Below are 15,110 nucleotides of genomic sequence, written 5' to 3'. Positions count from 1 at the left end.
TGAAGATAATTCAAAAATGATTATAGCAATATTTTGACAGGGAACTGCCAGTAATTCAGGCTGGATTCAGAAGAGGATGTGGAACAAAGGATATCACTGTTGATGTCAGATGGATCTTGGCTGAAATCAGAGAATACCAGAAAGATGTTTACTTGTGTTGTATTGAATATGCAAAGGCATCTGACTGTGGATCATAACAAATTATGGGTAACCATGTGAAGAATGAGAATTCCAGAGCACTTACTTGTGCTCATGCGAAACTTGTACAGAGACCAAGAGGCAGTTGTACGAACAGAACAAGGGGATACTATCTGGTATAAAATCAGGAAAGGTATGCATCAGGGTTGTATCCTTTCATCATATTTATTCAGTCTATATGCTGAGCAAATAATCAGAGAAGCTGGACTTTATGAAAAAGAAAGCAGCATCAGGACTGGAGGAAGACTCATTAACAATCTGTGAAATGCTGATGACAGAACCTTGCTTGCTAAAAATGAACAGGACTTGAAGCACTTACTGATGAAGATTGAAGACTAAAGTCATCAGTATGGATTACATCTCAACATAAAGAAAACAAAAATTCTCACAACTGGACCAATAAGCAACAAGTTGTCATGGGTTTAATTTTACTTGCATACACAATCAACACCTACGGAAGCAGCAGTCAAGAAATCAAATGACGTATCACATTGGGCAAATTATTGATGGCTGATTTTCCTCCTAGCACATAATGGTTATTCACAATTCAAAGTTCAATTTAAAGGCCAGTGAAAAGCTGTAATGGAGATTTCATGTTTTTAAACATTTCTCAGTATTAATCCTTATAAACAGTGAATTATGGGCTTCGAGTTGCCATTTTTTTCTTTTGCAAGAACACGAATAGGAAATTTTTACTGAAAATGGGCATTTTCTTGTTATAAAAGCTCAAAGCAAGACAAAAGCAGGTTTTGATTCTTTCACAGACTTATAAATCTCTTGCCATGTATGAAAGTTTATTTTTGAAATATCTAGATAAATCTTTAAATATGGCTAAATGTCAATCTATTATTTTCAATATGCATAAAAAAATAAAAAATTAATTAAAATTTTTATTTTTTTATAAACTGTGAAGTAAAATGCATTTTGTACATATGATAACTTTGTTAGGCTTTATCATTGAAAAAATATGTAAATTAGTTACATTACAAAATGATAAACTTGTTGCAATAATAGACACATTTTAAAAGATTTCTGTAGGACTGATTCATGTAGCAGGCTATCCACTGCTCTTGAACCTCTATTTTCCCATTAAGACCTTTTAGACTATTTCCCTGCTCATTGATATTCCAACAAAAAGGGCGGCAAAATGCCAGAAATGGAGACACACTCAAATTAGTATATTTTGGATTTTATAAATGGTATTTATTTTGTAACCAGAATCAAAAAGATTATTTGCCTCCCTAATCAATTGATGTTACAATATTTTGAACTCATTTGTGTTTTCCCCCAATGTGCCAGCCTTTCCAATCCTGGTGTTCACAGCTCCATCTGGCCAGAAGCCTTTATCTCTCCCTTGTTTACTCAGTTTGTTAAAACTCAACTCAAATGTCATATTCTATGTTAAAAAGTCTCCTCCCAACAAGCTCCTTTTTCCTCCTCCTGTGATAAAGTAAAAGTTTAGATATATCTCTGCTATTGAACTTTTTACATTGCTTCTAAATTATTCCTTTACTAGTATATGCCTGCTCACCTCCACCATTCTATTCTGAGTTCTTTAAAATCAGGGATCTTTTTTTCATTTACTTTTATATTATTTCACAATAGATAAATAATTTTGAATGTACTAAAAGGAATTTTTGTATATCTTCAATTTATACATTAACGTCAATAACTAGGTTATATTTGAAAGTATTTTTAAGTTAAAAATTAAAATCCCCAAATCAAGAAATGTGGCATCATCTTTTAGAATAAATATAATAAATCAAAACTTGAACATTAAACAAAGTTATAAAATTAAGATCTAGCTTTGAATTGGTACACAAACTATAGATTCGAGGAAAATAAAAAAAATACATTATAAAACAATTAATAAGGAAATTTAAATCGTACCATGTTGAAAAGCTGTTTTATTGATTATGATTGACAGAGTTGAATTTCTATACCCTGTAATCCTGGAAATCTCTCCACCTTTTCGTGTTCTGGAAAATGGCTGACCTAGGCAACAATAACATTCTCCTCAGCTTGATTAAACTTAAGGCAGGGTTTTTCCTGACTCTAAGGAATCCGGGATGGTGCAAAGGGTTAAGCACTCAGCTACTAACCAAAAGGTTGTCAGTTTGAATCTACCCAGAGGTGCCTTGGAAGAAAGATTTGGCAATGTACTTCTGAAAGGTTACATTTATTGAATATCCTATGGAGTGCAGTTCTACTCTGAAATGTTTTCTTCCTGACTGTAGGCCCCTGACCTATCTCTTCCTCTCTGGCCCTTACAGAATCCAGATGACACATTTTTCATCTACCCTTAAACTCAGGAGATAACTCCATGTGATCAATATGTCCCATGGTTTAACCCCTTCCTAAGGAACTTCAGTATCTCAGTACTTCACTAATTCACTTCAGTCCTTGATAACTCATCCCCACATCTGCTTCAGTGGAGTAGGAGCTCAGACTTAGTCTGGTCTCTTTCCCCATGTAATAGCCTCCCTCCCATTACAATGTTCCTTCTCCTCCCTTTTCTTAGTCTGTTCCCTCCACCCTTAGGAGCCCTGGTGGCACAGTGGTTAAAGCTACCGGCTGCTAACCATGAAAGGTCAGCAGTTGAAAACCACCAGCAGCTCTATGGGAGAAAGACGTGACAGTCTACTTCCATAGAGATTTACAGCCTTGGAAACTCTATGGGGTCACTATGAGTGGAAATGGACTCAAAGGCAGTGGGTTTGGTTTGGGTTTTTTTTTTCCTCCTTGATGAAAACTTTTTTAGGAATAAAGTCACTGTTGCCTGTTTTAACATTGTCTGGTGCATTTTTTTTTTACATGATGTAATACATTTATAAGAATCAAAACCTTCAGTAAACTCCTAATAAAAGGAATTTCTTTACATAATATTTTTATGAGAAATAAGATCAATCATAATTTATTTTTTAAAGCACTTTCAAAGGTGTGTCATTCATTACATCCAGACTAAATACACTCACATATTTTTTATAAGGTGTTGCATCAATTTGACAACTTTATACAATTATTTCCGGAGTTCAGAAAGCCAGGGCTTAAAGTGGAGTTTTCTGGATTTTACCTAGAGATTGACTAACTAGAAGAATTTAATTTCCCTGGATATTGCAGGGTTTTTTATTGCAGGTAGGGAAGTCCTGGCCTTGGTTTAGTTAAGTCTATATTCTGCAAACACCTAATGATATGAATCTTGGGGAAATTTTTCTAACATTAGAGAATAATGTTATGTACTCCGTACTTCTCATTTCCCTCCCTTAAGTCTAATAACAATAAAAAACAACATTTATTTAGCACTTATGTACCCAAGGGAGTTCCTGGGTGACGCCAACAATTAACACTCTCAGGTTGGAGGTTCAAGTCCACACAGAGGCACATCAGAATAAAGGCCTGGTAACCTACTATCAGATCTTTAAAAATCCTATGGAGCCCAGTTCTACTCTGACACACATGGAGTCACCACGAGTCAGTCAAATGCATGGTAATTGGTTTTTGGTTTTACATACCCATAATAAACATTTTAGACCAAATATAATAAGCAAACAAGTCTCCTTCTTAACCATTGAGATTATCATCTCAAACTTATTTATCCTCATAATTTGAATTTGAAATTTTATATTGAATACCTCTATTCAGCAAATTAAGTAGTTCCTTCATTTGATATGGGAGAAGGCTGGTACTTTCTATAGCTGATTTCTCTCAATGTATTTCTCATAGCAAGACTATTTACAACTGTATTTTTGATATATTACTACTTCCATGATGGTTGACTGGTGCAATGGCTATAAATACTGTCCACATCAACATTATCGCAGTCTTGCTGCTTACGAGCATTTTCTGTATTGTTCTGGGGAACACTAGTTTCAGTCAATCCTAGTCACTGTTGAAAGGTTTCAATAGTCAAAAAATTTTGAGAAACTCTGGATTAAACCATGTTATGCAAATTTCTTTATTTTGGACAGCTCAGATTCTTTAATATGCTAATGTTCAAAATGAATCTCTAAAAGGAAGACACAGTATACAAAGTTTCTCAACATTGTAAGACCATGGAAACATAAGCTTGTGGGCTGCTTTCTTCAGAAAACACTGTAAAATGTTGACTTATTACACAAACTTCAGTCTCTCTCTTTCACACACACACACACACACACACACACACACCTCTTCCTAAACTCATGTTTGCAATCTGGCAATGTGGAGAAGACAAAAAATATTCCCCTGAAAAAAACTCCTGACTTTTTCAACTGTTAAGCTTGCAGCCCATCTTCACAGATTCCTTTAGATGATAGTGCTAACTGGGTTCTTCAATTTCTACTTTAGGCTTTGAACCTTATCACCTCCTTATTTCCTTTCCAAACCACATGGATTCTCCCTCAACTATCAAAATGAAACACCGTTAATCTAGGCCAGGCCTCCTTAGATAGCACAACCCTCAACTGTCTGCTATCCAGTTTTCATTAAAATCATGCTTAATGTCATCATATTTATAGAAGGTCCCTATGAGGCAAGACAATCCATTTACTTGCATGGCTTTCTGTATTTTATATTGGATTGCAACACAGCAAATGAGAGCTGCATACTTAAACTTAGTTTTTAGCCGAGCCAGTTTCAAAGTGTTCTGTTTTAATTTTATACCCTCATTTTTTATCATAAGAATGCATTAAAAAAAATCATATGAAATACTCTTCTTCACTAGCTGTAAATATGTTGCTCAAGAAAGGTCACTATAGAGTGATAATAAGTAACACCTATATAATAAGGGCACAGTGGTTAAGAGCTTGGCTGCTAACCAAAAGGTAGACAGTTCAAATCCACCAGCCGCTCCTTGGAAACCCTTTAGGGCAGTTCTACTCTGTCCTACAGTGTCACTTTGAGTCAGAACCGGCTTGACAACAGCAGGCTCTTTGGTTTGGATGTAATACAAACTATTCGACTTCAGTATTCTAGGTGTTTGGTGCACATCAATTCACCTAATTGTCTTATAGATGAGAATACTAAATCACAGAGAAGATTCTTGCAGAAGATCACATGGCCAGTGAAGTGTAAGTAGAAATTTGAACCAAGGCAGTCTAGCTTAGAGTTGTTGGTCTAAACCACAGCACTGTATTAACACTTTCATTTGATTTTCCCTGTTTCTATTTTATAATTCAGAGTAAGAAATATGATATTTTCCCCAGACACTATTATGTTTACTGCTTTCTGGGCACATGAATTGTATTTCTGATTATGTCTTTTGTTTCACCACATCAGTCAGGAAGTTTGGAGTACAGACAACAAGAAACTCAACGATATCAAGTGTGTGAGCTCTTAAGGTTATTACATTTTTCTTTTCCTTTTTTTTTATTTCTATCATCATCATCCTCCTTCTGTTTATAATCAGCAACATCGTTTTTATAATGTTTGCTTTCTCTTTATTGTAAATATTCCTATTAACCAAAAAAACCCCAAACCCATTACTGTCAAGTTGATTCCAACTCACAGTGACCCTACAGGACAGAGTAGAACTGCCCCACAGGGTTTCCATGGCTGTAATCTTTACAGAAGCAGACTGTCACATCTTTCTCCGACAGAGCGGCTGGTAAGTTTAAACCACCAACCTTTCAGTTAACAGCCAAAGTGCTTAACCACTATGCCATCAGCCTCCTTAAATCTTCCTATAAACAAACAAACAAACAAACCCTTTGTTGAGTTGATTCTGACACATACCAACCCTATAGGGCAGAAGAGAACTACCACTTAGGACTTCCAAGAAGCAGCTGGTGGATTCCAACTGCCAACCTCTTGTTTAGCAGCCAAGCTCTTAACCACTGCATCACCAGGGCTCAACTCTTCCTACAGTCCTACTCAAATTCTTGGTGAAATTAGGCCAAATAGAGATAAAGAGAATAAATATTTCACCAATCATCTCAAGAGTATTTCCTGAAATATCTTCTGAATCATTTTTAAAAAAAAAGTTATAATCAGTATTGTTTAGTGTTCAGAATATGCTTGGTGGTGTAGTGGTTAGGAGCTCAGCTGCTAACCAAAAGGCTGGCAGTTCGAATCTACCAGTAGCTCCTTGGAAACCCTATAGGGCAGTTGTATTTTGTTCTACAGGGCCACTATGAATAGAAATCTATTCAATGGCATTGGGTTTGGGTTTTTTTGGTGGTGCTGAAAATTTTACTTTAATCTTCTGAAAAGTGTCAATCCTTATATGTTGTATATGCTAGCAGCCTGCCAAAACCTTAATTTGGTTGAAATACTCTAATACCAGCCGTTATAACTTAAAGCACAGCTGGTCAATTCAAAGTCGTTATTCTTGGAAGTTAAATATATTGTGTATTATATATTTATAATAATGACCTACTTCAAAATACTTAATAAATAAAAATAATTAAGGTTAAACCAAGCTGACTTACCATTAGAATGCTTCTACAGACACAGTAGTTGTTTACGATTGTATTCCGAATAAACACTGCTGGGCCACACTGGTTATTAATACCTTTAATATCATCCCTGGATATAAGCCCCGTGGAGCTTACCTGTTGTCACACCATGAACCACGCCTTCCTTGGTTTTGGAGCCTAAAAGAACAAACAAATTTTATTTCAAACTACAAATTTCAAACTGTCCTTATATTAATGTTAATTGGTTTTAAATACCACTCATCAAAAAATCTCAATCTTAGGCAGCCTTATGTGATGATATTCTTACGGGGCACAAAACCTAAAGCCAGAAAATTCAGTAATCACTACCACAAAAAGCAGAAAGCAAACAGGAGGGTCTCTCCAATTAAAATTTTAGCACACGATGACTTTTTATCCCCTTGCTTCCCACTTCATATATCAGTTTATAAAGGAAAAAAAAAAAAAGGTGTGATAACACCGGGACTGGGTGGGAAGATGATTTTGGATTCAAACTGTAGAGGATTTACTGAAGCACAACAGAGGGATTAGTTAACCCATGAAATGCAAATAGAGAGGGAAGGAAAGACGGCATTGGCATCGGCTGGACAGTTACTATGTGAGAGGCACTTTATATCTACATCATTTAATGTTCATAACATCAACTGAGTATAGGTCTACTACGCGCAGTGGTTAAGAGTTTGGCTGCTAACCAAAAACGGTTGGCAGTTCGAAGCCATCAGCCACTTCTAAGAAACTTGTAACTCTGTCCTATAGGGTCGCTGTGAGTCAGAATCGACTCAACGGCAATGAGTTTGGTTTTTATACCTGTTTTTTATATGAATAAATTGAAAATTAAAGCTAGGTAACTCGCCTAAAGACACACAGGTAATAACAGGCTACAAGCATATTCAAACTGGGGTCTGTCCTACCTTCAGCCCACATTCTTTACACAAAACTATACATATATTTAGAAAGAAGGTAGTATTTTATTATTCAGGTTTTCCAATACTAGCTTCAAAAAGAGACAAGATAGGAATTTCCCTCAAACCTTGACCATTACTAAGCTTTTATAAAAATAACTTATTAATATATGTATTATTAAGACTAAGTTTGTTAACAATTTTAATTCATAATACCCCTAATGTTGGATCCTTCAGTATAATTCAGACCAGCTTTTTAATTAAAATAATTTTGGAAAAAATAACAACAGATTAGAGATTCATTTGAAAACTACCCTACAACTCAATTAATATAGATCTATAAGGAAATAGAAAAATATAAGGAAACGGGGAATTAAAAAGTAGAAAGTAGATATTAAAATTGTTACCAATCTCCTAGTTCAGTATAAAAACGCACTAAGTTTTAAAAACCCTTACTGACTATTCTAGAAATAACTGTAAACACTTTTTAAAACAAAGAAAAAAGTGTAAGGGGGGTGTCTCAGCTTTCTTACCAGTAAAATTAATTCATAAGATTAATTAAATAATCACTAAGAAAGAGGTTTTTAAAATATAAACTGTAGCACAATCAATTAGGTAGGAGTGATAGTTAAAAATGTTTATTATTGAGCCACAGCCCCTAATATTCAGTAAGTATGAAGTACAGATATTTACATTTTTAAGAATCCTAGTATTCAAATGAGCCCTGGTGGTAGAGTGGTTAAGAGCTTGGCTGCTAACCAAAAGGTCGGTAGTTTGAATCCACCAGCTGCTCCTTGGAGACCCTATGAGGCAGTTCTACTCTGTCTAATAGGGTGGTTATGAGTTGGAATCCACTCTACAGAAAAGGGTTTGTTTGTTTTAGTAAGTGTTCAAATTAGTGCAGTAATTCCTGGATCAAATTTTAAGAAAAATTTATCTGGGTTAGTTTCTAGTTCCTTTTTTTTTTTTTTAATTTAAAAATACAAATCTATGATCTAGACAATAAGATAATGGAAATAAATATGCAGGATTATATTGAAAATGTTCATTGAGTATTTTTATAAAAATAGATACAATTTGGCATTAAGAGAAATTTACATGCATCATATTTAAACTTAAATCTTATAAAACTGCCAATGAAAGCTTCTACATTTAATAAAAGAGTTTAAATATATTTAAGAACTTCCCATTGTAATATAGCAAGTCCCCGAGTGGTACAAACAGTAAGCACTCAGCTGCTAACCGAAAGGTTGGAGGTTTGAGCCCAATCAGAGGAATCTCAGAAGAAAAGCCTGGCAATTTATTTCTGAAAAATCAACCACTGAAAACTCTACAGAGTGAAGTTCTACTCCAATACACATGAGCTGCCATGAGTCGGAATCAACTAAAGGCTACTGTTTTTATTGTTTTCTTCTCTTTTTTAAGAACCTCAAATAAAAATAAAACATAAACAATAGCTTTGTAGTTAAGAATGTGGGGTCTGGATTCAGATTGTCTGGGTTTAAATCTTCATCATATAACAATCAAATGCACATCATGGTGTCAATTCAAAGATTAAAGAAAATAATACACAGAAAGGTCTTAGAACAGTAAATATTTAGTAAACGTTAACTATTATTCTTCACATATAATGTTGTTTATAAAGGGATTTGCAGTTTGAAACACAGGACAAATCTCTAAATTATAAATGTCATATAAACAAAATTGTGCAATTATTAAATATGTTAAAGAATACGGGATGGTGTAATGTATGTATGTGGGTGTGTGTGCACATGTATTGTGTATAAATGTGTGTGTGTATGTGTGCATGTATCTATATTGTCATCGTTAGTTGTTTTCGAGTCTATTCTGACTCTGGAGACCCTATGTGTGCAAAGTATAACTGCTCTATAGGGTTTTCAAGGCTGTGGTCTTTCGGAAATAGATTTCCAGGCCTGTCTTCCAAGGAACCTCTGGGTGGTTTGAACCAACAACCTTTTGGTTGGTAGTAGAGCACTTAATCATTTGTGCCACTCAGGGACTCCATATCTATCTATATCTATACCTAATATAAGCAATGTCCACTTTGCACAGTAGTATATGACTGTGAAATGACCACAGAAGTTGAAACTGTGAAATGAGATCTTAATAATCAAGAAAAAAAATTATGATTAATCAACGATAAAAATTACAATTATTTCACAATCTTTAAAACCTTCTCTCAAAACATTCAAAACTCTTCTTTTTAAATATACAGGGAAATTAAAAATAGTAAAACCAGTATCTATTCAGTATGCTGAAATTTAAAACATCTTATCTTGTCTCTCTCTCATGACCTCACAAGGATGCAGACTAGAAACATCAGAAGTAATGCCTGGGAGTTGAGAGAACTCAGCTATACGGTGTTGTGCACGCTATGCTGCCATTCTCAAAGCCAGGTCAACTTGGTGAAGGTAAAACACATTGTGACTTGACAGTTTAATTTCAGTCCAAACCTGACCATTGATGCTTGTTGAGAATAGCATTGGGAAGAGTTTTGAAGATCTTCACTTTGTTGCCTTTACTCTTATAATACTTGATATTACATAAGACTTAAAATTGCTTTCCAACTGAAGCATATCAAATTGAAGTATATTGATTGAAAATTTGTGTACAAAGGGAGAAGAAATCATAAAAATTACACTGATTGTTACAGAAGTTCTTCAATAGTTAAAAGAGATTACCGAAAGTGTAAGATACTATTATAAAGGAATGAGGTTATGTTTCTTAGGGGTTTATGAAGACAGTCTGCCAAACTTCTTCAGTCATAAGTGAAATTGGATAAATTTCTTAAGTTACTTCCAATCTTTCAAATTGGTTGTTGATAACAGTCCTTGTAATAAAGTATAAAGGACAAAAAGAAAACATGTTGGCAAAGAAATTATTCTGTTGGAGAGTTTCTTTGATAATAATGTCTCATATTTACGAAAGTGTGTTCTATGCTTACATGTTCTGCTCTATTATGACATTTTCACAAACTCTATAAGGCGATTGCAATTTTTTTCAAGCATATTTTTACTAATGAGGAAGATGATGCTCAGAGATGTTAAATAACTTCCCCAATATCCCACAGATAATAAGTGATGGAGCCTGGACTACAAGTCAGGTTTGTCTGCCATCAAGCCCAGGCTCCTTCCACTACACCAGAAGTAAGCAAACTATAGCCTATGGACCAAATCTGAATCACCACCTCTTTTTGTACATAAAGTTTTATTGGGACACAGAGTGATGCTTGTTATTGCCTATGGCTGCTCTCAACAACAGCAGAGCTGAGTAATTGAGGGACAAAAACTTGCCAGTCCCGGCTCTATACCATTGTGTCTTCACATGGTCATTGTTTACCTGAACTCCTGCGTATGAGTTCAACTTTCAATTAGACTTCAGAACACAATTAATAAATAATTTATAGAACTTACTGTTAAACATTGATAGACATTGAACATGATTTAAAAATACATGACGCATACACAAATTAGAATTTTATATGGTCATCTCAGAGCAAATAACAGAATTAATCTCTGAGAAAAAGAATCATTTTATTTACCCAAACTCAAAATTCACAATAAAAACAAAAATTGTTGCAGATGATGAAATTTGTTTATCATCTGGAAAAGTGCAATTATTAAGCTAATATTTGATAGTTTTTACACTAGCTACAAATTAATGAAGTTAATAAAACCAAAATAAACCTGTTGCCTTCAGGTCAATTCCAACTCATAGCAACCTGGTAGGACAGAGTAGAATTGCCCCAAGGAGCGGCTGGTGGATTTGAACTGTTTCCAAGGAGCGGCTGGTGGATTTGAACTGTTGACTTTTTGGTTAGCTGCCAAGCTCTTAACCATTGTGCCACCAGGGCTCCATGGAGTTAATATTAGCACCTTAAAAAAATCTTTAAGGTTACAAAGTTATAAAGTAACTTAAGTCAAAGAACAGTTACAAGCATGTACTTACACAACTTGGAAAAGTTAGAACAGATAACAAAGATATAATAAAGCACATGTCGTTAATTCAGTATTCCAAATTCCACCTAAAGAAATATAACTCATATTTCACAACAAACTTGACATTAATTCATCAAGTTTATCTGCTTTATAACATTCTTTATTTCAATGATTTTTCTGAAAATATCTTTTAAGGTAGAGAAAGTAATTTAATAGAAGATTTGTGGTAAGATCAACTCTACATAAAAAGGAGTTTATGAACAATGAAAAATAATAATCTGATGTAAATTTTGATGAAAGGCATTCATAAAAATCATTCCAAGTATAATTTTTTTCCTGCTAATCTACACTGCATAAACAGCGTAGCTTTCTTTCTCCCTCCAGACACAGGATAGCACCAGTGTCATCTATGCCATCCAGTATAGTTATCCTCCACCTTACTACTCACCCCATGGTTACTGCTACTATAGCTGCTCCCAGATAATGTGGAAGAGTTAAAAGGAGAAAAGGAGAAAGAGAACAAAAAGAATGAGCAGAGTGGCTGAGTGTGGGAGTGTGTGTGTGTGTATCTATTCCTGTTATATCACAGCGCCTTCCCCAAAGAATTTGAAGTGGTTTGTAAAATAACACCCAACCTAATACAGTTCTAGATATAAATAAGGAAAAAAGATCAAGACTTCTGTATATATTCCAAGGTGGGAATTTAGGAACGAGTAGAAGTGGTAAGCATCAATCTCATTATTTAGTATGTGCCGTTTGAGAAATGTATTATATAGACGTTGCAGAGATACTAGCAGTAGTTCTCAACCACTTTCTCAGCCTACCAGATGGCTACAATACGTAACTCCACCGAAGACTAATCTGTCCTTTCCATTTTAGGGCCACAGTACGTCTTTTTTTATACATCACAGACCAAAACTGAACGAAACCCATTGCCATTGAGTCGATTCTGACTCATAGGAACCCTATAGGACAGAGTAGAACTGCCGCATAGGGTTTCCAAGGACCTGCTGGTAGATTTGAACTGCCAACTTTTTTGGTTAATAGCCGAACACCTAACCATTCTGCAACCAGGGATCCAATATCTAAATCTTATTTAAAATCAGAATACATAAAAAATTAGGAAACATTATGATGATAAAAGAAATCAAAGACCTATGAATGATTTTGATTCCTAAGAATATTCTTGATTATTTTTTATAAGTCTCTGAATTTTAAAAACTTCATCTGAAGTACAGTCACTTATACACATGGGTCACCATGAGTCAGTACTGAATCAACAGCGACAGGTTTGTTTTTTTTTAATGCAGGGAGGCACTTATTTAAAAAAAAAAAAAAAAAGGAACTAAAAAATCCTAAATATTATTATAAAATTGAATAATCAGGAAAAACAAAAGGTTATCTTCATTTTGTACTATTAGCCGAAATTCACACATTCCCCTACCCACACATACCTGTGACTCAGTGCATTCTCTTTGCAAGTGATGATGCAAAGATGAATCAAGCAAGAAAACAGCATTTAGAGCATCAACCATCCTAACCCATCAGTCATGGATAAATATTAAAATGACAGTCGGGGTTTACCTACCTACGTAGAGAACACCCTCTTTTGTCTTTCCTGCTGCTTCTGCCACACCCTGTTTGGTCTTTTCAGCAGCAGCCACTACTCCTTCCTTGGCCTTTGAAAGTCCTTTCATGAATACATCCATGGCTAATGAATTCCTTTACACCACCCTGGAGAACACAAAATACACTTTGAATGAGAACTTTTTGGTAAAACAAAACAAAATTAAAAGCACCCAAGGTAAAAACCACTGAGAAATCAGTAGAAATCCCAAAAGTGTGAAACTCATACTTTTTATATCCTCATTCCAATGGCTGAACAAAACAACACTTCTTTAGCTTTTGCTTTAAAAATTTAGCGTCCCTCATCCACCTTGCCAGTAAAAGTCTGGCTGCCTAACATGGATTAGGATGGATCATCAGGACTGTTTCTACTGCATTTTGCAAGTGGAGTAGCATGAAAGGATGGACCCCTCTTCCAACTTCCTAGGATCCAACTCGTGACAGTTTAAGTTAGATGCATGTTTAGAAGAAAACCATAAGAAAAGAAAAGAAAAGGAGTTGTAGGTGTGCATTCAGAGGCATCCTAGAAGTGAATCCCAGAAGAGGACTGAAAGCTTGATCTTGGTGGAAAGAGGCGGGAAGAGAACTACCCACCCCCCACACCGGGTGTGGCTGTACCTCTGGACAGAAGCAGGCTTCCAGCCCTCCTTCTAATCCACTGGACCATCCACCCCACTCTCTGCTATCTATCCAGTGCAGGCGCTGTTCACACCGGCTGGTGGTCTCCAGATTAGCGCCACCCGAGGGGCAGTTCTCTGCCCTAACCGGCCAGGGGACCCCGTGTCCAGCGGTGAAGGCTGGGCCTGCACCTGTTAACCCTTTAACACATGTCGACTTGTTCTTCTGGCACTTCCGTTTAATTTTTTTTTGCAAAATGCAGCTTGCTTACGTTACAGGGAAAACAGAGAGGGTGGAGTGGAGGATTTAGGTAAGGGAGAAATAAAAGTTGGAAATTCATCCGTCCATTGAGCATTCTCCCCTTTCCCAAAGGAAAAGCGTATCCGGAGAATCAGCCTGATCTCTCAGCCTTTGGGGTGGGTAAGGAGAATATGGGAATCAGGTGGAAAGCCAAATCCACTTACTTTCCTCCAGCTCACCAAAAGCACAAATAACCACCGCCAAGAGACTTGGCACAGCCTGTCCTCACCGCAGCACCAACCCCCCCGCCCTCCACCCCCAGGCGTCCTCATCTCCCACCAGATTTTCTCCAAGATTTCCAAAGCTCCTTTTGCCCCTTTAGCTCCACAGGTACTTACCTGAGCCCCTCTGCTCCTCCGAAACTCTGTTTCCTCCCCCTCTTTTTAAATTTAAGCAAATGTTATTGAAATGAGAACTGGGAGGAAAGAAGTGCCCAGGAAGGGCGGAGCAGCTCCAGGAGAGGGAGGGTCCCCCAAAGGAGGCTGCTGTCAGCACAACCTGGCGACGAGAGGCTGGGGACGTGGGAGGCGAACCCGCGAACCTGTCGTCAAATTACCACTCCCCGTCCCCCGCACAAGAGGATCCAAGAGAAAGACAAGGTCGGAAGGGAAGGCGGCGAGAGCGCGAGAAGGATGCTAAGGCGGGGCTGGGTCCCGAGGTCCGCTCTAAAGACAGCACACACCTCACTGTCCCGCCTCGCCTTTCACGGTCGCTCGCCCCCTCTCTCCGGCCCCCTTCAGGTCGTCGTGGTCTTGCTCCTCCTGCTCTTCTTCCTCCTTCTTCTGCGCTCACCGCCCCCTCAGCTGATTTGTCAGCGCCTCTCCCCGCCCCACTCCAGGCGCCCTCTGCTTTCCTTGCCTCGTGCGCTTCGCTCGTTTTCCTGGATGGAGGGTGGAGGGACGGGAGGGGGTGTCTTTCCAACTCCAGTCTCCCGCCTGGTCCTGGAGGCAGGAAGGTGGAATGTTCGGCGTGTCACCTCAAGTTCAGGGTCACGGGGGAGTCCTGTGGCGAGCGTGAGCGGTTAGGCTTTGGCTGATGTCTCTCCTGCTTTCCCACAGCCTCTCTTTCCTTGTCTCCTCCTTTCGCTCTGGTTC

The 15,110-nt window shown here is 37.1% G+C and overlaps 1 protein-coding gene across 3 annotated transcripts in view; it reads right to left on the bottom strand.

Moving 5' to 3' along the window:
- SNCA (synuclein alpha) overlaps nt 1–14,808 on the bottom strand; it is a 136,591-nt gene extending 121,783 nt beyond the window's left edge. Inside the window, exons 1-3 of one of the 3 annotated variants that reach the window (XM_023553245.2) lie at nt 14,699–14,808; nt 13,061–13,206; nt 6,729–6,770 (exon numbers count right to left, since the gene is read on the bottom strand). In XM_023553245.2, the coding sequence (XP_023409013.1) occupies nt 6,729–6,770; nt 13,061–13,181 (163 nt within the window). In that variant the 5' untranslated portion in view covers nt 13,182–13,206; nt 14,699–14,808. Of the gene's footprint in view, nt 1–6,728; nt 6,771–13,060; nt 13,207–13,327; nt 13,617–14,354; nt 14,659–14,698 lie in introns of those variants that run through there. The other 2 variants (XM_023553244.2, XM_023553246.2) reach the window with 2 other exon arrangements.
- Nucleotides 14,809–15,110: the final 302 nt, after the last annotated feature.

Source organism: Loxodonta africana, chromosome 5, assembly GCF_030014295.1.
Source record: "Loxodonta africana isolate mLoxAfr1 chromosome 5, mLoxAfr1.hap2, whole genome shotgun sequence".
Taxonomy (NCBI): domain Eukaryota; kingdom Metazoa; phylum Chordata; class Mammalia; order Proboscidea; family Elephantidae; genus Loxodonta; species Loxodonta africana.
This window is presented reverse-complemented; position numbering and strand designations above follow the sequence as displayed.